The 19,747-nt window shown below is 37.6% G+C and overlaps 1 protein-coding gene across 1 annotated transcript; it reads left to right on the top strand.

The window, feature by feature from the left end:
• Positions 1-1,327: 1,327 nt before the first annotated feature.
• On the top strand, positions 1,328-4,327 carry LOC149012856 (flavonoid 3'-monooxygenase CYP75B137-like). Its single transcript, XM_089160157.1, has 3 exons — positions 1,328-1,834; positions 2,910-3,353; positions 3,423-4,327. Exons 1-3 carry the CDS (start codon positions 1,328-1,330, stop codon positions 4,038-4,040), a joined length of 1,569 nt encoding a protein of 522 aa, XP_089016283.1. The 3' UTR covers positions 4,041-4,327.
• Positions 4,328-19,747: the final 15,420 nt, after the last annotated feature.

Raw genomic sequence — 19,747 nt, 5'->3', positions numbered from 1 at the left:
TTTTTTTTTTTATTTTAAAGTTGATCGATAAGAAATCACAAACCCTTGACTTTGAAGTTTGGATAGAAAAGTTTGAACCACTACATTTTTTTATCCTAACTTACCCTAAAGAGGAAAAAAGAGAAAAGCAAAAGATAAAAGAGGAGGAAGGAATAACCTTGAGAGAAAAGGAAAGGAATTGAAGGGCCTTTATTTCTACCAAGCGTGGTTTATTGATTTTATCTTTAGAGAAAGTAAAGTTGTCCCTTCAATTCAAGTATGGGCTTTTATTTTGGCCATGATAACAACTGGACCTAGTTTTGGTGAACAGAGAATCCCTTCACCCACTCCATCAAATTCTTTTCCTTTGCATTGCTGGTTGGAGAATAAACTTGGGTCGTTCCTTATGCATTGAAAAATAGTCTGATTCCTTGAATCCTTTATTTTCAAGGATAGAGAATAATACAATCCGAAACCTCGATCATCTTTTATATTAATAGTAAACACACCTTATCAGTATTCAGAGAGATCATCAAATCAAAACAGATATAATACTAAACTAGGGAAAATATTCTGAAAATTCAAATTCAAATAGGGACTTACCACGGCCCAGTAGAGTGCTTTCGCCGTTGGTGTTCTTTCCGATCTCTATGCATTTCACCGCTCCACCTCCAATTCCCTCTGCTCCTACCGTACTCCAGCTTGGTAGTTTCCACCGCCTGTCCAGGGTTGAGCCCTATCCTTCTCCTTCGTTTCAAACATAATTATCTTCCCCTAACTTAACCCATAAAGGTTTATAAAAGGGAGACCCCTAAAGAACACCTAGGGAGGAGAGGTGAGAGCCCTTAACTGAAACCCGTATTTTCCTTCTCTGGCCTCTACATAATAGGGAGTTTGGGAGTAACAAGACCCAACCAAAACCTTAAATTAGAATGTGGGTCGATAATGGGTCGTATAATGGGCATGTAGAAGATTGGCCCAGTAGACTATTGGGCCATGCAAGAGAAGAAGTGGCCATCATCTCAATCACGGGTTTGGTTCTAGTTTTATTTGTGATTTTGCTTGAGAGCAGTGCTGCTCCCAGTAGTCATCAAAGGCCCAGATTCAATTTGGGGTCTAGATTTGCTCCAGACCTCAAATTGAATATGCACGGTGAGTTGGCATTGCTCCCAAGCACAGTGAGGGTACTAATGTCATTTCAAGATGGAGCTTAAATCTGGACCCCAAATTGAATATGAGACTTTGACTGCTGACTGCTCATAAGCACGGTGAGGGTAATAATGTCATTTCAAGATGGAGCTTCAGACTATAAATAAGTAGAGAGACGAATATGAAGAGAAAGAGAGAGATGGGTCTGATACGCACGCTCCTATCTACCATTACTGCCTACCAGAACTCTGCAACCCCACTCTCCGGCATTCTTCTCGTCTTCTTCACATCACTCGCCGCCTTCTTCCTCATTCCGATCAGCTTCCGCCGCCGGAACTGGAAGAACGCTCCGCCAGGTCCACTTGGATGGCCAATCCTTGGGTACTTCCCTTACCTATCTGAACGCCTACATGAAGATCTCTTCCATCTCTCCAAGACTTATGGCCCCTTCTTCAGCCTTAAAATGGGTCAAAAGCCAGTGATCGTCGTATCATCACCGGAGGTTGCTCGAGAGATCCTTAAGCACAAGGAAGTCCATTTCTCTAGCCGTTCAATCACCGAAGCCGTCCGTTCTGCTGCGTATGATGGAACTACTCTCGTGTTTGTTCCTTACGGTGAAAGGTGGCGGCTGCTTCGTAAGATCTTCACCACTGAACTCTTCTCTTTTCGTGCTATTGATCTCTTACTACCGGCTCGTCAACAACAGGTCAGTTACTTTCACTACCGTCGGATTGGAATATCTGCAACTGGTGTTTTGCTTTCTTTTCTGTTAGATACGATGCATCTGCAGAGGGTAAAGATTTGACCCAAACACCATAAAGCCAAATCATCACCCAATCAGGGAGCAGTCAGTGCTCTCGGATTGCTTTACACCACAAATCCTGAGGGATCCACAAGTAAAAAAAAAAAAAAAAAAATCCCATCACCCAATCCCTGGGTCTTCCCATACGGGTAGCTGATCTGGACTCGTGGGGGGCTTGAAGCAAACTCATGATCAATGCCATCCGTTAAGATTGCGATTTCAGAAAAGAAAATTAAGAGATGGCCGTCCCATCCTAGTGGGCTCTCTTTTAACGTATGATAGAAAAAGTGTGAAGAAAATACAAATATCTTTTCTCTATTATGGAGAAATTCTAGACTCCCACTTTAAAGAATCCCTGGGCAACCTGTGTCAAGTCTTGGGTTCGCAATTTTCGCTAACAAACTGTGTTGATGCTTTGATCTTAGGCTACAATGGTGGTCTGTTGACCATTTATGCCATGGCCAAGCCCATATATTAGATTTAGTAAAGCAAAGCATGTAAGAAGTGAGAGCACATTTCATATATACCTCTTGGATTTACAAACTCTTATATTTACACCAAACTCTTATATTTACACCCCCCCCCCATGCCTAACAAAGTTAGCTTTAAAATGGAAGAGACATAATATACCCTTTGTTGAATATTCTTTAAAAAAAATTCTTAGAAATCAGCCCAAGTTGGTTTACAACCTCCCCTCTTCCTTCTTTCTTGTTTTCTTTTTCCTTGAGAGTTGAAATGGTTTTGAGGGTAAACGAGACTAGTTTGGGAATTTTGAAAAAAAGTTAGATGTTGAGGCATTACTTAACCCCTATTATTCTTACAATAATGATGCATTTGATATATAAGTTCAAACATAGGGGATGTATACATTTTTGAATAAACTCCAAGAACTGTAAACGTAATAATTTGTAATTCAAGGATGTATATATAATTTTCTCAAGTAGTAAATAGATGTACTGATTCAACAACTTTAATATAGGTCCATGGCCTACTTAAAAGTTTGTATGCTTCTTCAAAGTTGAAGACACCAGTGGATATCGCAGATTCGATGTTTGTCGTCTCCACAAACCTCACAAGTAACTTTGTTTGTTCAAAGAGTTTATTTGACAAGCAAGAGCTGAAAGAGATGGTGAGGGATGTCTTTGAGGCAATTATTATCCCAAATTTGGCTGACTTGATCCCAGCGTTAAAAATACTAGATCTACAAGGTCTGAAAAAAAGAATCTCTAAGGTTTCTAAAAAAATGGATATCTTTTTTGACAAGTTGATTGATGAGAGATTAGAAGAGAAGAAGAAAGGAAGAAAAATAAATGAGAATGGAAGATTGGATCTGTTGGATGTATTCCTAGACTATAAGAATGACAAGAAGGATGATGATAGCTTGAAGCAATTTTCTAGGGTTGACATCAAAGGCATGCTCATGGTAAGTATATATGTTCCTAAAATGTTTCTTCCCTTCATGAATCAGTTAATTAACAATTTGGTGTTGTAGGACATGTTTATGGCAGGGAGTGACACTACATCAAGCACAATGGTATGGGGAATGGCAGAGATCCTCAAGAAGCCAGAAGTCCATGAGAAGATACTAGCAGAGCTTGAACAACAAGTTGGAAAGAATAGATTTGTTGAAGAAGCTGATCTCCCAAAGCTTCCCTACTTCCAAGCTGCAGTGAAAGAAATCTTTCGACTACACCCAGCTGTTCCGCTCCTTCTTCCTCGTCGGAGTAATGAAGCTTGTGAGGTGCTAGGATACCATGTACCTAAGCATGCTATTGTATTTGTGAATGTCTGGGGAATAGCTAGAGATCCGAAAGTATGGCCAGAACCTTTAGAGTTCAAGCCTGAGAGGTTTCTTGGATCGGAAATAGATGTTAAGGGAAAAGATTTTGAAATTCTACCTTTTGGAACTGGGCGAAGATCTTGTGTTGGGTTACCTCTTGGTCTTCGTATGGTGCAGTATTCCTTGGCATCGTTTCTTCATGCCTTTGAATGGGATATCTCTGCTGACATATTGGAAGACATGACTGAGAAAGTTGGAATTACTCTCCAAAAAGCCAAGGCTTTGATGGGCATTCCAAAACCTCGCCTCCTTGATTCTCTTTATGAGTAGCTTGTCTTTGTCTTCAGATAATGTTGTTATTATATAAGTGCACCTACTCTTGTTTCATGACCATTTGTTCCCTTGATTATTGTATCCTTTATTTTCTTATTGTTTTTCATTTCTTCACTTGTTGTTTTCAAACATTAACTACTTGAAAGTGGCCAACTGTCCTACTCGGTATGGACAGAGCCTTCATGGCCAAGCTATCCACCAAAACATTGGAATCCCTTGGAACAAAAGCAAAATTACAGACATCAAATTCTTCACTTAAACCCATAACATCATCTAAAACCCTCTGCACCCCCAAAGGAATATCACTGTCAACGGCATGGAGGTAATTGATACAATCCTGATTATTGAAAGTAGTTTGACACGTTGAACACCTTGCCGCTACAAACCAACACAAAGACACAAGGCCTCCCCCAACAAAGTTGAGCCAAACCAAGCCAGTACCGAAATAGCCATTTTAAGATTTCCCTTACCCGATTGAAATGCAATATCCACCACCATGCATTGCATCATCTATGTAACTAGCATCACAGAAAACCATAACCTGACATTGATGAGCCACAAGTGCAGCCACCCTAGATGCTAGTCATGTAACCTTGGTAGAGATCACTCAATTGACACAGTGTTTAAACCATGTCGATCCCAATCCTGTAGTGCACACCAGACCTCATTCACTCCATATTGTGCTTGCTGAATTACTTGTAGAGGATGTAAACTCTTGCCACGAAACACCAAGCAACATCTAGCAAGCCATAAAGACCATATATGAACATAAGAGAGGTGCAAATATGCTGTCGAGTATGCTTATCCAACCTACTAAACGATGACCAAGATGCAATGAATGTTGGAAGCGAAGGGGAGGAACCAAGAGGAGGTTGGAAACCCAACCCACTGCCTTGCCAAACAGCCCTAGCAAATTCACAACCAAAAAGCACATGGCCAACTATTTCTAATCACCACAAAGCACACAAAAAGCTGAAAGCGGTATCTATAGTCATTGTAATGCGGAGCCAGTTGTAATACCCTCCAAACAAGCATGCCAAACAAAACATTGAATCTTAGGTAGTGATTTAGAGTTCTAGATATGTAGCCACACAACCTTTGGGATTAGAGGATGTAAAGAAACATGTGAAGGTGACACTTGATCTTGTGTTTGTTGATCCCTATGGTTAGAAAGCATATGATAATAAGACTTCACAGAAAAAATGTCATTCTTGGATGCAAACCACCTTAGTTCATCATTACTAGGGAAAAGGCGAAGAGGTATAGCCGGAATACACTGAACATCATTAGGGTGAATAGCCAAGTGTACCATGTACTCATTCCAAGTCATAGTGTCTTGGTCAGTTAGATCTACCATAGAGTGAATAGCGTGGAGGGTAGCGTGTGGACGTGCTAGTTGCATACCTTTTGTGCTTGGAATCCATTTTGACACCCAAGGATTTGTAAGATCACCACGCCCTACATACCATTCTAGACCTTCACTCAAAGCCTCTCGACCCCATAATATACTTAGCCAACCCCAACTTGGTGAATTCCCAAAACTAGCATCCAAGTAAGACATCCTAGGAAAGTACACCTATTTCATAAAATGTCCAAATAAAGACTATGGGTTACTCCAGATACGATGAGCAGCTTTGCATAATAAAGCTTGGTTTTGTAGCTATGAATCCCTAAAGCCCAAACCCCCTTTCTCCTTAGACTGGAAAAGCTGGCCCCAATTGATTTAATGGATATCCTTAGCACTCCCATGCTGCCGTCAAAAAAAATTTGCTCTAGCATTAACCACATGATGATGATAAGATGAAGGGAGCTTAAAATGCATACCTGCATGGTTACCCATTGAAGATATGATTGAATTTAATAGCTCCTCCTTCCCAACATGGTTTAACAATTTAGATTTCCATCCATCCAATCGCTGATCAATTTTCTCAGTAATCCCCAAAAAATTCCTTCTTTGATATACCAAAATCCATAGGCAATCCCAAATATTTTGTAGGGCCAAAGTTGTAAGAGATTTGCAGAACCCTTGAAAACCATCTCTTCAATTGACTATGTGTATTTGGTGAGAAGGTGAGTGAAGACTTATTTCAATTAAGTAATTGACCTAATGATGCACCATAAGTTCTCAAGTCACGAACCTCATACAACTAGTCCAAAGAAACCTTAGTAAACAAAGAGTCATTAGCAAACAAAAGGTGTGAAATAGTATCACCCCTGTTTCACACTCATATACCCATAATTCGTCCCTATCTCTTAAAGAACTGGAGGAAACAACTAAAGGCATGAGAGCACATCACATAAAGGGCAGTAGATAAAGGATCACTCTGCCAAATCCCCCTTCCTAGAACAACAATACCTCTTGTTACTCCATCAATAAGGATATGATAAGTGATAGTGTGAAGACTACCCATAACTAATGATACAAATAAAGCTGAAAGGCCCATCTTAATCAGTAGCCCCTCTAGGAAAGTCCAATTGACCCTATCATAAGCCTGGTACATCTAACTTCAAAGCCATGAATGTGGTCTTTTGTCTCTTTACTTTTTGGATAGTGTGAAACATTTCATGCGCAATAAAGACATTATCAGAGATGACCAAGGGTAAAGGTAGATTGATAAGGGATGACAATTTCCTCAAGAATCCCACGTAATCGAGTTGCCAAAATCTTGGTAAGAACCTTGCAAATAACTTTGCATAAAGCTATAGGTTGAAATTGGTCTGGCTTCTTTGAATTGTGCAACTTTGGAATCAAACATATCAGCATCTCATTAAGTAAAGAAGAAATTGAACCTGATGTAAAGAACTCATTAACCACCCAATAGAGATTTGCACCGAGAACATCCTAATAACGTTGGAAGAAGGCCAGTGGAAACCCATCAGCACCTGGAGATTTAAGTGAACTCATAGCAAATAACACCTTTTTAACCTCTTCCAAAGTAGGCATCACACATAAGGTCACATTCATTTGATTCGTAATAACAACATCCACATGTGCAAGAACCAAATCCAGGGCGTCCTCGTCAATCTCCTCATTAGTGAAGGTTCCATTATAGTAAGTGAGAAAGGATTTAGGTAAATAGTGTCCAGGTCTGTAGACCAATTACTGTCCCCATCTTTTAAATCCAAAACTCTATTTTGCTGCCTCCTTTGCAATGTCGATAGATGAAAGAAACGAGTTTCTATCACCCTGAGATAACCATTGTATTCCCAATTTCAGGCGCCAGAAAGTCTCCTCTTTGTCTAATAACTCATTCAAAGTACTCTCCAAACGTTTAATGGATGCGAAAGAAGCCATAATAAGAGGTAATGCTTCCAATCGGTGGATTTGTCCAATAGTTGATTGAATTTTGTGTTGTAGGTTCCCAAAGACATTCATATTCCAAACACGATAATCATCTCTATACTTCGCCAATTTACAATGCATAATAGAAGAAGGAAAACCTGAATGTCCACAACCCATGCCTTTTGTGTAACCTCTTTACAAGTGGGGTGATCAAACCAAATGGCCTCAAAACGGAAAGGCCGTCGACCTTGAAATACACCGCCATTAGTATCCATGAGCAACAGGGAATGGTTCGATCGTATCGGACCTTTAACTAATACAGAAGCATTTGTAAAGGATGAAGTCCAAGTAGCATTACCTATGGCACGATCCAATTTAATACGAATATGTGCCGCACCCACTTGTCGATTTGACCAAGTAAATGAAGGACCATGATTGCGAAGATCAACCAAACCACAAAATGTACCACCTCTAAATTACATGGTCGTCTACCTCCATCCTTTCATGCCATTGTAAGAATGAGTTAAAGTCACCCATAAGGAGTCATGGTTCGTTGCATTGACACTTAGGTTTTGGATGGAATCCCACACAACCTGTCTATCACATCGTTCAGGAGCACCATAAACACCGGTAAAATGAAAAGAATGTAAAGCATGAGCAGCAATGTACACATCCAGCAAATTTTACTAATATGGTGCACACTAATACTTACATAGTGATGCCATAAAAGGCCAAGACCACTTGATGAACCAATTGAACTGAGACTGACATATTGCTCCATACCAATAGTAAGAAAAATACTACTTGACCTACCAACATTACATTTAGTTTCTAAAAGAAAGATAACATCAATATTTTCACCATGCAAGAGAGTCCGCAGCATACAAACTGTCAAGGTCTCCTAAGCCCTTGAAAGTTCCAACTTAAAACCCTCATGGCTGCTCGTGGGCTCGAGAACCAGTGCCCATGGGTGGAATATCAGCAAAAGAAGGAGAGGAAGAAGAAGAAGGTGAGTCTTGCTCCATACTGTCAATAGAGAGTCGAGACCGTTTCTTAGCTTCATTGTGAATGAATTGGACTAAAGCAAAAGTAGGAAGAGTGGCTGCTAAAGGTAGTGTGTCTGTAACTGATGTTGCAGGATCGTCAAAACTTGGAGAACCTGAACCTGTGTGAAGCCCATTACATCATCACGTAGCTATTGTTGGTTATCAGTATCCACATGTATGCCATTGTCCTCCACTTGGAAAGAAGGAAGAGTAAGTGTGTGATGAGGGGCCACCATCTGCACATTCTATCGAGAGGTAATGTTCTCACGTATTGTTGGAGATGCCACTTGTGCCAACACCTATCGTTGAACTTCAATAATGATCACTAACACACCTGAGTAGGCTGAAAATTAGTTTGCAAATTTGAAGTATTAACCGTTTGTTGTCATTGAACAACAACATTGTCAAATTGACCTTCCACGTGTGCAGGTGAGTTTCTACAAATTAGATCGGTTGGAACCGCCCCACGAGTGGCTTTGACAGTTGGGAACGAAATGTTGATTGTCAATGCCAGGAGCCTCGCTGGCAGTACCGTTGCACTGAGATTAGGAAGGTGCAATTGTGGATGATACTCACATGTATCAGGCATAGCACATTTGTGCATCGTAATATGGTTCTCATAGAGATCGAAATATTCCACACAAGTCATACAGTCATGCCTAAGGGAACCACAATGTAGACAATAAATGGGAAGCCTTTCATAACCCATATTGTCACATCCACCTAGCAGGTATCCATTTCCTTGAATACCTGGCAGTGTGATCCACAGCCCCATAGATCAGGTCGTGAATAAATTAATGTAACAATTTATTGAATAAATAAACCAAGTGTTAAGGATACCCGAAAGATCTCAAAACAGAATCAGAGTGCAGAAGTGATGTCAAATCTAAAGTATACAATTGGACAGAATAAAGAAAAAATCAAAATTTCGTAATTTTTACATTAGGTACCAATCCTTAAGTAAAATAATTTCTAAATTCAAAAATCTTAATCACAGACAGTATAAATCAGCTCATGAGTGGAACTAATTCTGATACACGTAATTGAGAAACGAACATTCTTCACCATGTCATAGTCCCCAAAATATTCTACACCGCAAGGATCGATTGTCGGTGTCTCGTATTCTTGGATTTCTGTAACATCTGGATCTGCAACAAAGTCTAAAGCAACAAATTCCCTAAAGGGTGAGTTTAAAAGAACTCAGCGATTAGTTCACAAACAAATAACCAATATCATAGTCCAAATCAATACATCACATGGTGCAATAAAACATTAAGTAAAATGCAAGTATGCAACTATACTCTAACAGATGCTAGTCTATAATGGCAGATGTTTGTGAAATTAAAAGTAACCACAAGCACACGGTATCGTATAGCTAACGGGTCGATCTCAAGGAGATATGCCACTTTAGAATTTAACTTCTTAATAATAATACGAGAGTGCAATGATTCAAATTTGTTAACTAATTAATTAAACTAAACAAGTGGTCTTAATCCATACATCTAATGCAATCGAATTGAGACGACAAATAAAGCAAAAATAATTAATGCACAATTAATAAAAGGCAAAAAAAAAAAAATACGAACAATAAATAAATAAAAATAAAAGGGAAGTGATTCGAGTGTCAGCTCTAGGTCTAGGGAAGGAGAGTATAATTATAATGACTTTGACCGTGGACCATTTGCCATAGCTTACAGTTCAATGATCGGGGGAATAGATATTAGAAGAAAAAAAAAACATTGCAGAAAAGAAATAATCAAAGCAATAAAAGGAAAATGAAACCTTAACCAAGAGAGGCACGACTGTAGGCATCTTTGATCAAGAACCTAGGGAAAGGGAGAACAATAAATAAATGCTGAAAGTAAATTGCTAAAAGTAAATAACAGAGTAATAAAAGGAAAAATGAAACCTTAACCAAAGAGAGGCACGACTATAGGCATCTTTGATTAAGGACTCATGGGAAGGAAGAACAATAAATAAATGTTGAAAGTAAATAACAGAGCAATAAAAGAAAAAATGAAACCTTAACCAAAGAGAGACACGACTGTAGACATCTTTGATCAAGGACCCAAGAGAAGGGAGAACAATAAATAAATGCTGAAAGTAAATCCTAAATTAAGAATATAGAGGGGTAGATATAAACGGGAATGGAGGGGGGAGAGAAGATTATTGAAAAATGTTACTTACTTGCATCTTTGAACTTCAAATAAAAAAAAATAAAAAATAAGAATTGAACAAACTATTTGAATCTCAACCAACCCTAACAACCAGATCTAGATCTAGAATGATTTAGATCTGCAATTGCTAGACCTAGAGAAAAACAAATCTTCAAACTTGAAACTTGAAATTGCATTACATAGAAAAATTAAATCTAAACATTCAATCTAAAAATTAGAATCTCACAAAAGCAATCAGAGAAAACTAGAGAAAGCCTAAATAGACTAAAGAGAAAAGAAAGAGTGCTTCTTCGAAGCTCTAAAACACGTCCTCATTTGATGGAGTATGCTCTCCTTTATAGAGTTTACATGGGATATGAATCTTAACAGAATTTGAATCAAACTCAGAGTTCCTATTTGACTCAACCAATTAGGGTTTTGGCGTACTAATCGGACTGGCTTAGAGATATCAAATGCACAATTCCACCGTTAGATTTGAGGATCAAGAAGTCATGAAGCTCTCCTCCAAAAATCAGCTCGATCGGACACTAGATGACCGTTTGATGAAGGGCTTGATCGAATTTGGACATAGACATTCAAAAACGGGATTTTTCCCTCTTCCTTCTCTGAATATAATTCTTTTTCCTCTTTTTCTTTCTTTGATCAAATCCCAAATAGGAAATAAGATATTGAAGTATGCAAGGACTCTTTTCACTATTAGGACTCTCTCAATAATATCTCTATAGATTTGATTGATAATTTATAATCTCAGCCGTAGATCAAAAGTTACTTCTTTATCTCTAAAATATTTTGGAGTTGGCCCATAACCACATCTCTAGCCCATCATACTCCAGATCAGGCCCATTTTTGCATTTGAGAATTTGAACAGACCTCTTGACATGTAAAATTGCATGATTCATACCCAAAACTCCAAATATTTGCTTAAATTTTTGAAAAGTTCTAAAATCTGGAAAAACAACATAAAACCCAAAGTAGCTCCACTCTAAGTGTGTAAAATGCATGCTTTATGCCCTAAGCTTTCACACATAAATGTGCTCATCAGCAGACAAGCATTAAGATAGAACACTAGCCTCCTCTGAGTAGGTCTCATCACTCTGATCTCTCACGGTTGGTTACAGATCTTGAGATCCAGGGTAAGGGTTAAGGCATCCCTCTCGGACTATCACCATGGTTTAGGTTTAGGTCACCACTCTCTCACCACCATTGTATGAGTATTGGCGTGTGTCATGGTTGTACCTAGCTCAGTGCAAGTCAACTACTTAGTCATGTCAACCTAGAAACAGATACTTCCCCTTGTGCATTTCATAATCGTGGTTCGGTATCCTCTCCTACTAGAGTCAACGTATTCTATGGCACCAATCAGTTGGGACTACGCTGTCTCTTAACACTATTGGTCATCTACGTACATATAATGGATAGGAAGTCTCATGTTCTCTCATGGGTTGGCTACCGGTCTTGAGCGCTCATGAACCCAAGTCTATTATATGCAACCCTACTAATGAATGGCCCTCACAATGTGGTTGTGTCCTCTCACAGATTAGTTACCGGTCTTGAGTGCCCACCACCCCATACTGCTACCACGAGTCCCTCGGCATCAATACCCACGCCGATAGGGTGTGATATGACAGGGTTTCTAACCAAACTCAACTACACTTCTTAGTTATGACATTCAGTAATTGTGAAAAGCGCCCAGGGGCATCATAAGATTGTGTCCCATACCACATCCACTAATATCTTCAGAATATCAATGTCCACACAGAAGTAGAGTCTTAGAATTCTTCTCCACTCATGATCTTCAACGAAATGGTGAAATCAATGTTCAACAAATTCGTTCAAGTGATAATTTGGCAGATTTATTTACTAAGGCATTCCCTACTTCAAGTTTTGAAAACCTAGTACATAAGATTATGATGCGTAGACTCAAAGATATTCAATGATCTTATCATCTGGGGGAGTAAAATACGTGTTGCACTCTTTTTCGCTTCACCAAGGTTTTATCCCATTGGATTTTCTTGGTAAGGTTTTTAATGATGCAGCTAGTGTTACGTATTATTTAGATATATATACTCTTTTTCCTTCATTAAGGTTTTTTCCCACAAGGTTTTTTCTTAGTATGGTTTTAACGAGGTACATTATCTATTGATGGACATCCCAGGAGGAGTGTTATAAATAATATTGATTATGAATATCAATCACCCCCCCCCAATAGACAATACTTCCCATTGAAGATCTTAACCACCTCAGCATGCAATCTTGGTGATTCACATTCTCATATTAATTGAAAATTAAAATGATTTTAATACACAATCTTGACAGTTAATAATTTCATTCTATGCACCTTGTATCTTGGGCGGCAATCTATCTTTCCATATAAAAAACATCTTATTGTGTGCAAGAATCAGATATTGTATTTCTTTGTAGACTGTGATATTTCCATATCAGAGAAGATGCTACTTCTACTATAAATATGTAATGCACTCAACTCAATAAACAGTTTGATTGATCTTGTTTTAGTTTTCTTCTTTGTCTCTAATATATTATCTTTATTTTATAACATTACTAACCCTTTTAATGGTAGTTTAAGTTACCTAACTATCCTTACTAGGGGAATTTAGGTAGCAAATATTTGTTATCTTTTCTCCAAATTTTCCATCTTTTCATAGCCTCAAACATTTCATGGTTGAGAATTTGAAGACCCTAAAATTTTGGCTAAACAATGAACAACAAGACTATTAGTTATGCTAAAAATTACTCATGCTATTTTGATCAAATTTGCAGTGAATGGAACAGTGCAAAAAAGGATAACAAGTTTAGGGGCTAGGGTTCTTCGGTCACTTTTTTGGTTTACTCCCATTTTGTGGCATCTTTTTTGTATTTCATTTGAACAAGGGGTAGGTAATTGTAATTTTTTGAACTTTTTAAACTTGAAAAGTATTCACCGATTTTATGAGCTATTAGATTATACTATTAACAGGTCCCGAATAATTGCGATTCAACTCTAGTGATGCACATTAAATGCACCACACTGTGCTGCACATTAAATGCACAACATTCAAGTCTCGACCGAATAATTGTGCTTATGCAGATACAAAAATACCCAGTCCAAGGGCTTTTTGAAGGGAAGATAGTTTTGAGTTTCTAAAATATCCTCTGAGAAGGCAATCATTGGGGAGGGTAAAATGGTATTTACCGTATTTTGGATGCTCTATTTGGATGGCATCATCATATAACCTCTGAAATAAACAGTAGAGTTATATTTTTAATTGAAATTTTCAGGGGTAATATATGTAATTTTAATTTAATCTAGAGAATGTATATGTAATTAAAATTTTCCTTTTATAAGGTAAAACGAGTGAACTTGAATCGGGTAACTTTTTGAGAAAACACCGGCATAGGATCAGCTGGATCGGAGCGATCCGATTCCCAACCCGATGAACCCGTTCCGGTTTTTCAAAAGCTGGGCTGAAGTCCCTGACACCTTCCCGCCACTAGAACTGAGAGAAGCCGCCTCAGACAACTCGGTTTTCTGGTTTTGAGTTCGAGTCTTGTTTGTTTCAATGGGAAGCAAGGAAGTAAGAACTTGTAACCTAGTTTTACAGATTCTCAGAAGTGATGGTTTCTTCTCCCCCCAGTGGTGGCACAAGCTCCTTTTGTTGCGTTACGCAGTTTCAAATTTATTATTTGGGTTAATTCCATTCTGGGGTTTTTACTAGTTCAGCTATTGTTTTGATGGCGAAATACTATTTATCTTTCGGTGTATTGGTAGTATTGTCTTGTTCTTTGCTACTTCCAATCTTCTGCTTGAAGGTTTCGATCGGCATCGCTGATTCTGATTCTTCCTATACTCGAGAATCTAAAAACCCGTCTGAGAAAATTGCTGATTCTGCTGTTCAGACAAAATCTGGGCCGAAACTTCAAAAGAAGCTAAGTAGGATGGGTGAAGAATCAGTAACAATAGAAAGAGAAGTTGAGCAGCCCTGTTGGGAATTCGATTGTTAGTTTAAGTGGACAAAGTGGTCTATTAGATTTCTAATATCGCTTCCATTTGAGAGCTCGCTCTCTCTCTCTCTCTCTATCTTTTTCCTTCATGGGTTTCTGTTTGTATATATGCAATGATACGATTAGAAATTGGAAATTTGGGCTGTGTAAAGAAAGTATGTTATTTCAGGTGTTGATTGCTTTAGTATGATTGAAACTCTTGAACTTTCCCTCCCTGTGTGTCTGTCTTTGTTTGTTGGTAAGAAGATGTTGGTCTTATTCTCAGAAAGTGTCTACTTTCTACTTACTTGTAGTTCAATATTCTTGGGGCGGCATATTTTCTCTCGATGCAATTCCTTTGTCAATGATACATAGTATTTCTTTACCTCAATTTGTGCTTTCTGGTTATTTATCTTAATATATTTAACGTTGAATGCTGAATGAACTTGTCTTTGGTTATCGGATGGCATCCCTAATTCTCTATAATTTAGTTCTTATCCTTTCTTTTGACTTGCTATGAATATCAGCTTAATGGGGTTAATCTGTTACTTCGGTTACTCTCTGAAGATCCTCCTATTTCTGGATGAGTTTAGTCAATGTAGTACAATGGATAGGTAGATTCATGAGTAGGAAGATATGGATTTGCTGTTCTGGATTTCGTTTTCTATTTTACTGGTTCTTCAGTTTCTTTCTAGTCGTGCTAGAAGTCTATTCTTGTAGTAAATAATGTCTCATGTAGGCAATTGTTTCACCAAAGAAGGGTGACAGAAGCCATAATGAGGACTCCATCAGGCTCTCAATTCCATTCTAGTCTAGATATCGTCATGAAACCATCCATTCCAATTCTGGAACCAGGATTGAAGTCTTACTGGCAGCATTCTGCCATTTCCTCTGTCTACTGATAGGGGTCAAGAAAAGCTATTGCAAGAATCTTTGTTTAAATCTCATCTAAAACTGATGTTCATGATGCCATTGAAATTAGGGATAGAGATATATGGTTTTTGCAGAGTACATACCCACAGTTTGTCTTTCCAGTTTAGACAAAAAAAATTGATATATAAACAGAATTCAGTCTAATCTGGTCAAATTACAGTTGGAACCTTAGGAGTTCAAGGTTCTATATTCACAATGAATAATTTGAAATACAATAATACATTGTAGAAGTCTTTAAAATGAAGAGGACAATTAACAGATGTTTAGAATAGAAAACAGGTTCTGATGAGTTGACGTCTGCTGGTTTTCTATGCTCCAGAGTTGGAAGATAGTCATCTGTAACTCCTTCATTCTCAATCAGCTATCAGGATCAGTATTGTTTGAACTGCAATATTTGATTCCATTAATTCAAAAGATAAAATTAAATTTTAGCATGTAAACTTTTCAAATTACAAAAACTACAAAAATGTCTGAAATTTTCATTTCAGAGCCAACTTGAAATGATCATTTGAGAGTAATTTAACTAATGTAAAAGGTCTAGTTCAAAATAACTACACATAGCAGAACAAAATGGAATCAAGAGAAAGCAAAGGAATATCTAGTTTACCTGTCTGATTGCTGCATGAAGCTCTTCATCCATAGGGATTTCTGTTTCCAGGTCCGAATGGTGACTTAGAGACTTCATAAAGTCTTCCATGTCATACTCCATGCCAGAAGAACTCTGGATATCTGGGGAGACACCTATTGTCTGACCTGTTAAGTAAATGTATATTTTCAGTTTTAGAATTGGCTATTCCTGAAATATAAAGGCATTCCTAATTAGAATATATCTTGATTGTTTATAAGTAAAGTACCTGATGGAAGAAAGTTTTGAGCAGGTAGCTGATTAGTTGAAGCACATGTTGGCATGATACATGATGCAGTACTAGAACTCCCACCAAAGTTACATATGTTAGGGTATGAAGTAGATGCAGATTTAGAATCAAAAACAATATTTCGTGAATTAGTAAGGCCAGGGGTAGCTGCTACATTATTAACAGGATAAATGTGTGGAGAAAGTTTCCTGTAGCCACCAAACAATGTGGCTGTTCTTGGCTGATGAAAACTCTGATATTGTGCATTGAAATCAGCATGATGGTGATGTAAAGTATTTACTGCCCTTAATGGATTGTTTGATGGGAAATCTCCTGCAAGTTTAGGATATTGTCTTCTTTCGCGAAGCAATTGATCCACAGAAAAGCAAGAATTCTGAGTGCTGTTTTGCATGTATCCATGAATGCCCACATTTTTATTATACCCATTGACTTCATGCAGAAAGCTATCAAGTTGACTAGTGGTTCTGATCTTAGCATCTTGGTCATTAGGAGATACAAGTGTTGTAGTACTTGATAGGTGTGCACCAATTCCATCTGAGCCAATGTTATTACTGCTTTGTTGGCTTGCTGTAGCAGCATTGTTTTTCTTCATAGCATTTCTGTATTTCTAATGAGAACATGAGCAAAATTTTGAAAGTGAGAAAAGAGAGGATACTGTGTACAACATTTTCACACTGTAATGAATTTTAAGATGAGCTAAAAGAATACCTCTACCAGGATTGAGAATAGTGAATTCATAAGTACTAAAAATAGAATCATAAAAAGACATTGCAAGACTGAGCTCACCTGAAGATGGCTTGCAATATTTTCTCGAGATAGCCCTGGTTCACCCATATGCTCAAGTATTTTCTTAGGAACAGCCTCTGTCGAACAAAAATGTTTCATATATAACATCATCAATTGAATGGTTAGCTAGGTTGAGTAACTGATATATTACACAATCAATGTATACTTACTGTCTATCCCTATTTCTTCAACTGCAATGATGAACTTATTGTGCAGTTTAGGAGTCCAAACAACCCTTGGCTTTTTAGTTGTTGAAGAATCTTCACCTGCAGAGTCATTGTTTGGGATGCATTCTTGCTCCTGCTCTCTTTGCCTTTTTGAATACTTTGAATTTTGATCTTCAATTTCTTTCTTGAAAGATGATTCATTGGATTGAGATAAATTTTTCCTAACCACATGTTGCCATATATTCTGAATCTCCTCCTTCCGAATAGGTTTAATCAAGTAGTCCCGAGCTCCATGCTTAATACCCTTCATCACCATGTTCTTATTATCATCTTCAGACATCACTGCAGTTCAAATTAAAACCCATTCAAAATACTTAATTCAACAAACTCATTAACAAACAATCAAAGATATGAATGAGAAAATTGAGAGTCAACACTCACTAATTACAGGTATGTCCATCTCCAAGCTAACAATCTCCAGTAGTCTAAGCCCATCCATGTCAGGCATATGAACATCAGTAATCACAAGGTCGAATTTGTTCTTCTCATCCCGTAGTAGTTCAAGTGCTGTGGCTCCATCTGAAGCAATCTTAACTGCAAAAAAGTTAACTAATTAACCGAGTGTCAAGCTTATAGAAAACCCTAAATTACTTCGCATGCAATATGATTTGAAGTTCAAAAGGAAGCTTCAAGAATGAAGAAGAAACCTTTATAACGGCAACGTTGCAGAATAGCTTGAAGCATTGTGAGGCAAACGATATTATCATCGACAGCCAAAACCTTCATACCATCAGGAAAAATCTCTTCATTATCATCTTTGGTTTCAGGTTCCACCACCTGAGAAGACGATTCATCTTCATCATCTACAACTTCAAGCTGCTTCTCAGAATCCATCTCACACCAGTATAAAAGTAAAATAGAAAATAATTAACGATTCCAATATCTCTAAGGATCTCTCAGAATATCACAGTTCCCGATTCTTCCTCTAGAAATTTTCAGGACTAGAAGTATAGGATTTCAGAACATCTTCGTCTGAGAAGAAGAAGATTAGAAAAAAATAAATCGAATCATATCTTTTTAACCACCATGCTTGCTGTATTAAAGAGAGCTACGTAATTAGTTCTTACGGTAAATGCATGAAACTTTCCAATTTTGAAACCTTAACAAAATCTTCTCTGTATCTTAAGAATCAAGAAAAAAACGAGATCTTCACTATCTCAATCTTTCTAAATTTCTGTCAAAATCTTTCATTCAAAACATGGAAATCTGGTTGTCACTTAGCATGTTTACTGAACCACTTGGGGGTGTCCGTACGGATCGCGATCCGAAATCTTAATTTCTCAGAAAGAATCACGTTCTTTTTTTCGGAACGGAATCCGAATCTTAATTATCCTCAAACGGTACCGGATACCGTTCCTGAAACACTGCAACGGTAACTTGTTTCAAAACCTTGATTTGCGCTATTCCTGAAACAGAGCAACGATAAGCAGACAAAGGAAAAAGAAAACCCATGAATAGAGATAATCGAAAACAGGATTGCAGGTGTGAATCGAATCTTAAATTTTCATACAAGATTGTTCGAAGATGGGTGATCAAACTTCTTAATCACTATCCCTATCTGTATTGGAATCTGAAGTCTAGTTTCTAATTTTGCCTCTCAAAATAGTGAGTTCTTGTTTCTCGTTTAGTTCTTTTCAGGTTACTGGTGAAGTGCCTAGGTTTTTATGTTAACCTCTCTGTGATCCACAAAGGTATTTCAATCATGTCCAGATCTTGGTTTTATGCTCCTATTTCATTGTAAGCTCTTGAATACTGAGTCAATAATTGACATGAACAAACGAAAGAGCATTGATAAGGGAGGTAGAGAATGTGAATGCTTTTCTGAAACAAGAGAAAGCCAAAAACCCCATGAATAGGAATAATCAAAATCACAAATGTTATTGTAAGTTCGAATAGTAGGTTAAATTATGATTGCAGGTGTGAATCGAATCTTAAAGATTCATGCATGATCGTACATGTAGGTAATCCCCAATTAAATGCAGTTAGTTGGAAAAATAAATAACAATGTGATATGACTCTAAATTTCTTAATACCTAATTAAAAGAGTACAAGGTGAATCTCTAGCTCATATTCATATGAACACATGATTTTCCTGAAAAATAACACAAATGAAAATGATATATGTGTGCACTAGCAAGGTAAAATGGACATTTTTCGTAAGGTTTCTTCTATTTAGCAAGACTTTATCTCTAACCCTTGACGTGTGTGATGAGAGTAATCAAAACAATCTCACATACAATTGTGTGAAATAAAAGAACAACAAAATCCTAGATTTTTCCATTTAAAAGGATACAAAAAGAAGCATGTGATTGGCTTTTAGGTGTGTATATACACTTCCTAGAATGTATATACATATATATTTGGTCTGAACACCAAATTTGGTCTTTGATCGGAATACA

Source organism: Hakea prostrata, chromosome 6 (assembly GCF_041222555.1).
Source record: "Hakea prostrata isolate BN-2017 chromosome 6, UWA_Hpros_2, whole genome shotgun sequence".
NCBI classification, from domain to species: domain Eukaryota; kingdom Viridiplantae; phylum Streptophyta; class Magnoliopsida; order Proteales; family Proteaceae; genus Hakea; species Hakea prostrata.
Note: the sequence above shows the minus strand (reverse complement) of the source record. Positions and strands in the feature narration are given on the sequence as shown.

Excerpts from the sequence above, each read along its gene's own strand:
- LOC149012856 (XM_089160157.1), top strand. The coding sequence starts at position 1,328 with ATGGGTCTGATACGCACGCTCCTATCTACCATTACTGCCTACCAGAAC. Across the intron at positions 1,835-2,909 it reads TACCGGCTCGTCAACAACAG|GTCCATGGCCTACTTAAAAG; the intron begins GTCAGTTACTTT and ends ACTTTAATATAG. Across the intron at positions 3,354-3,422 it reads ACATCAAAGGCATGCTCATG|GACATGTTTATGGCAGGGAG; the intron begins GTAAGTATATAT and ends TTGGTGTTGTAG.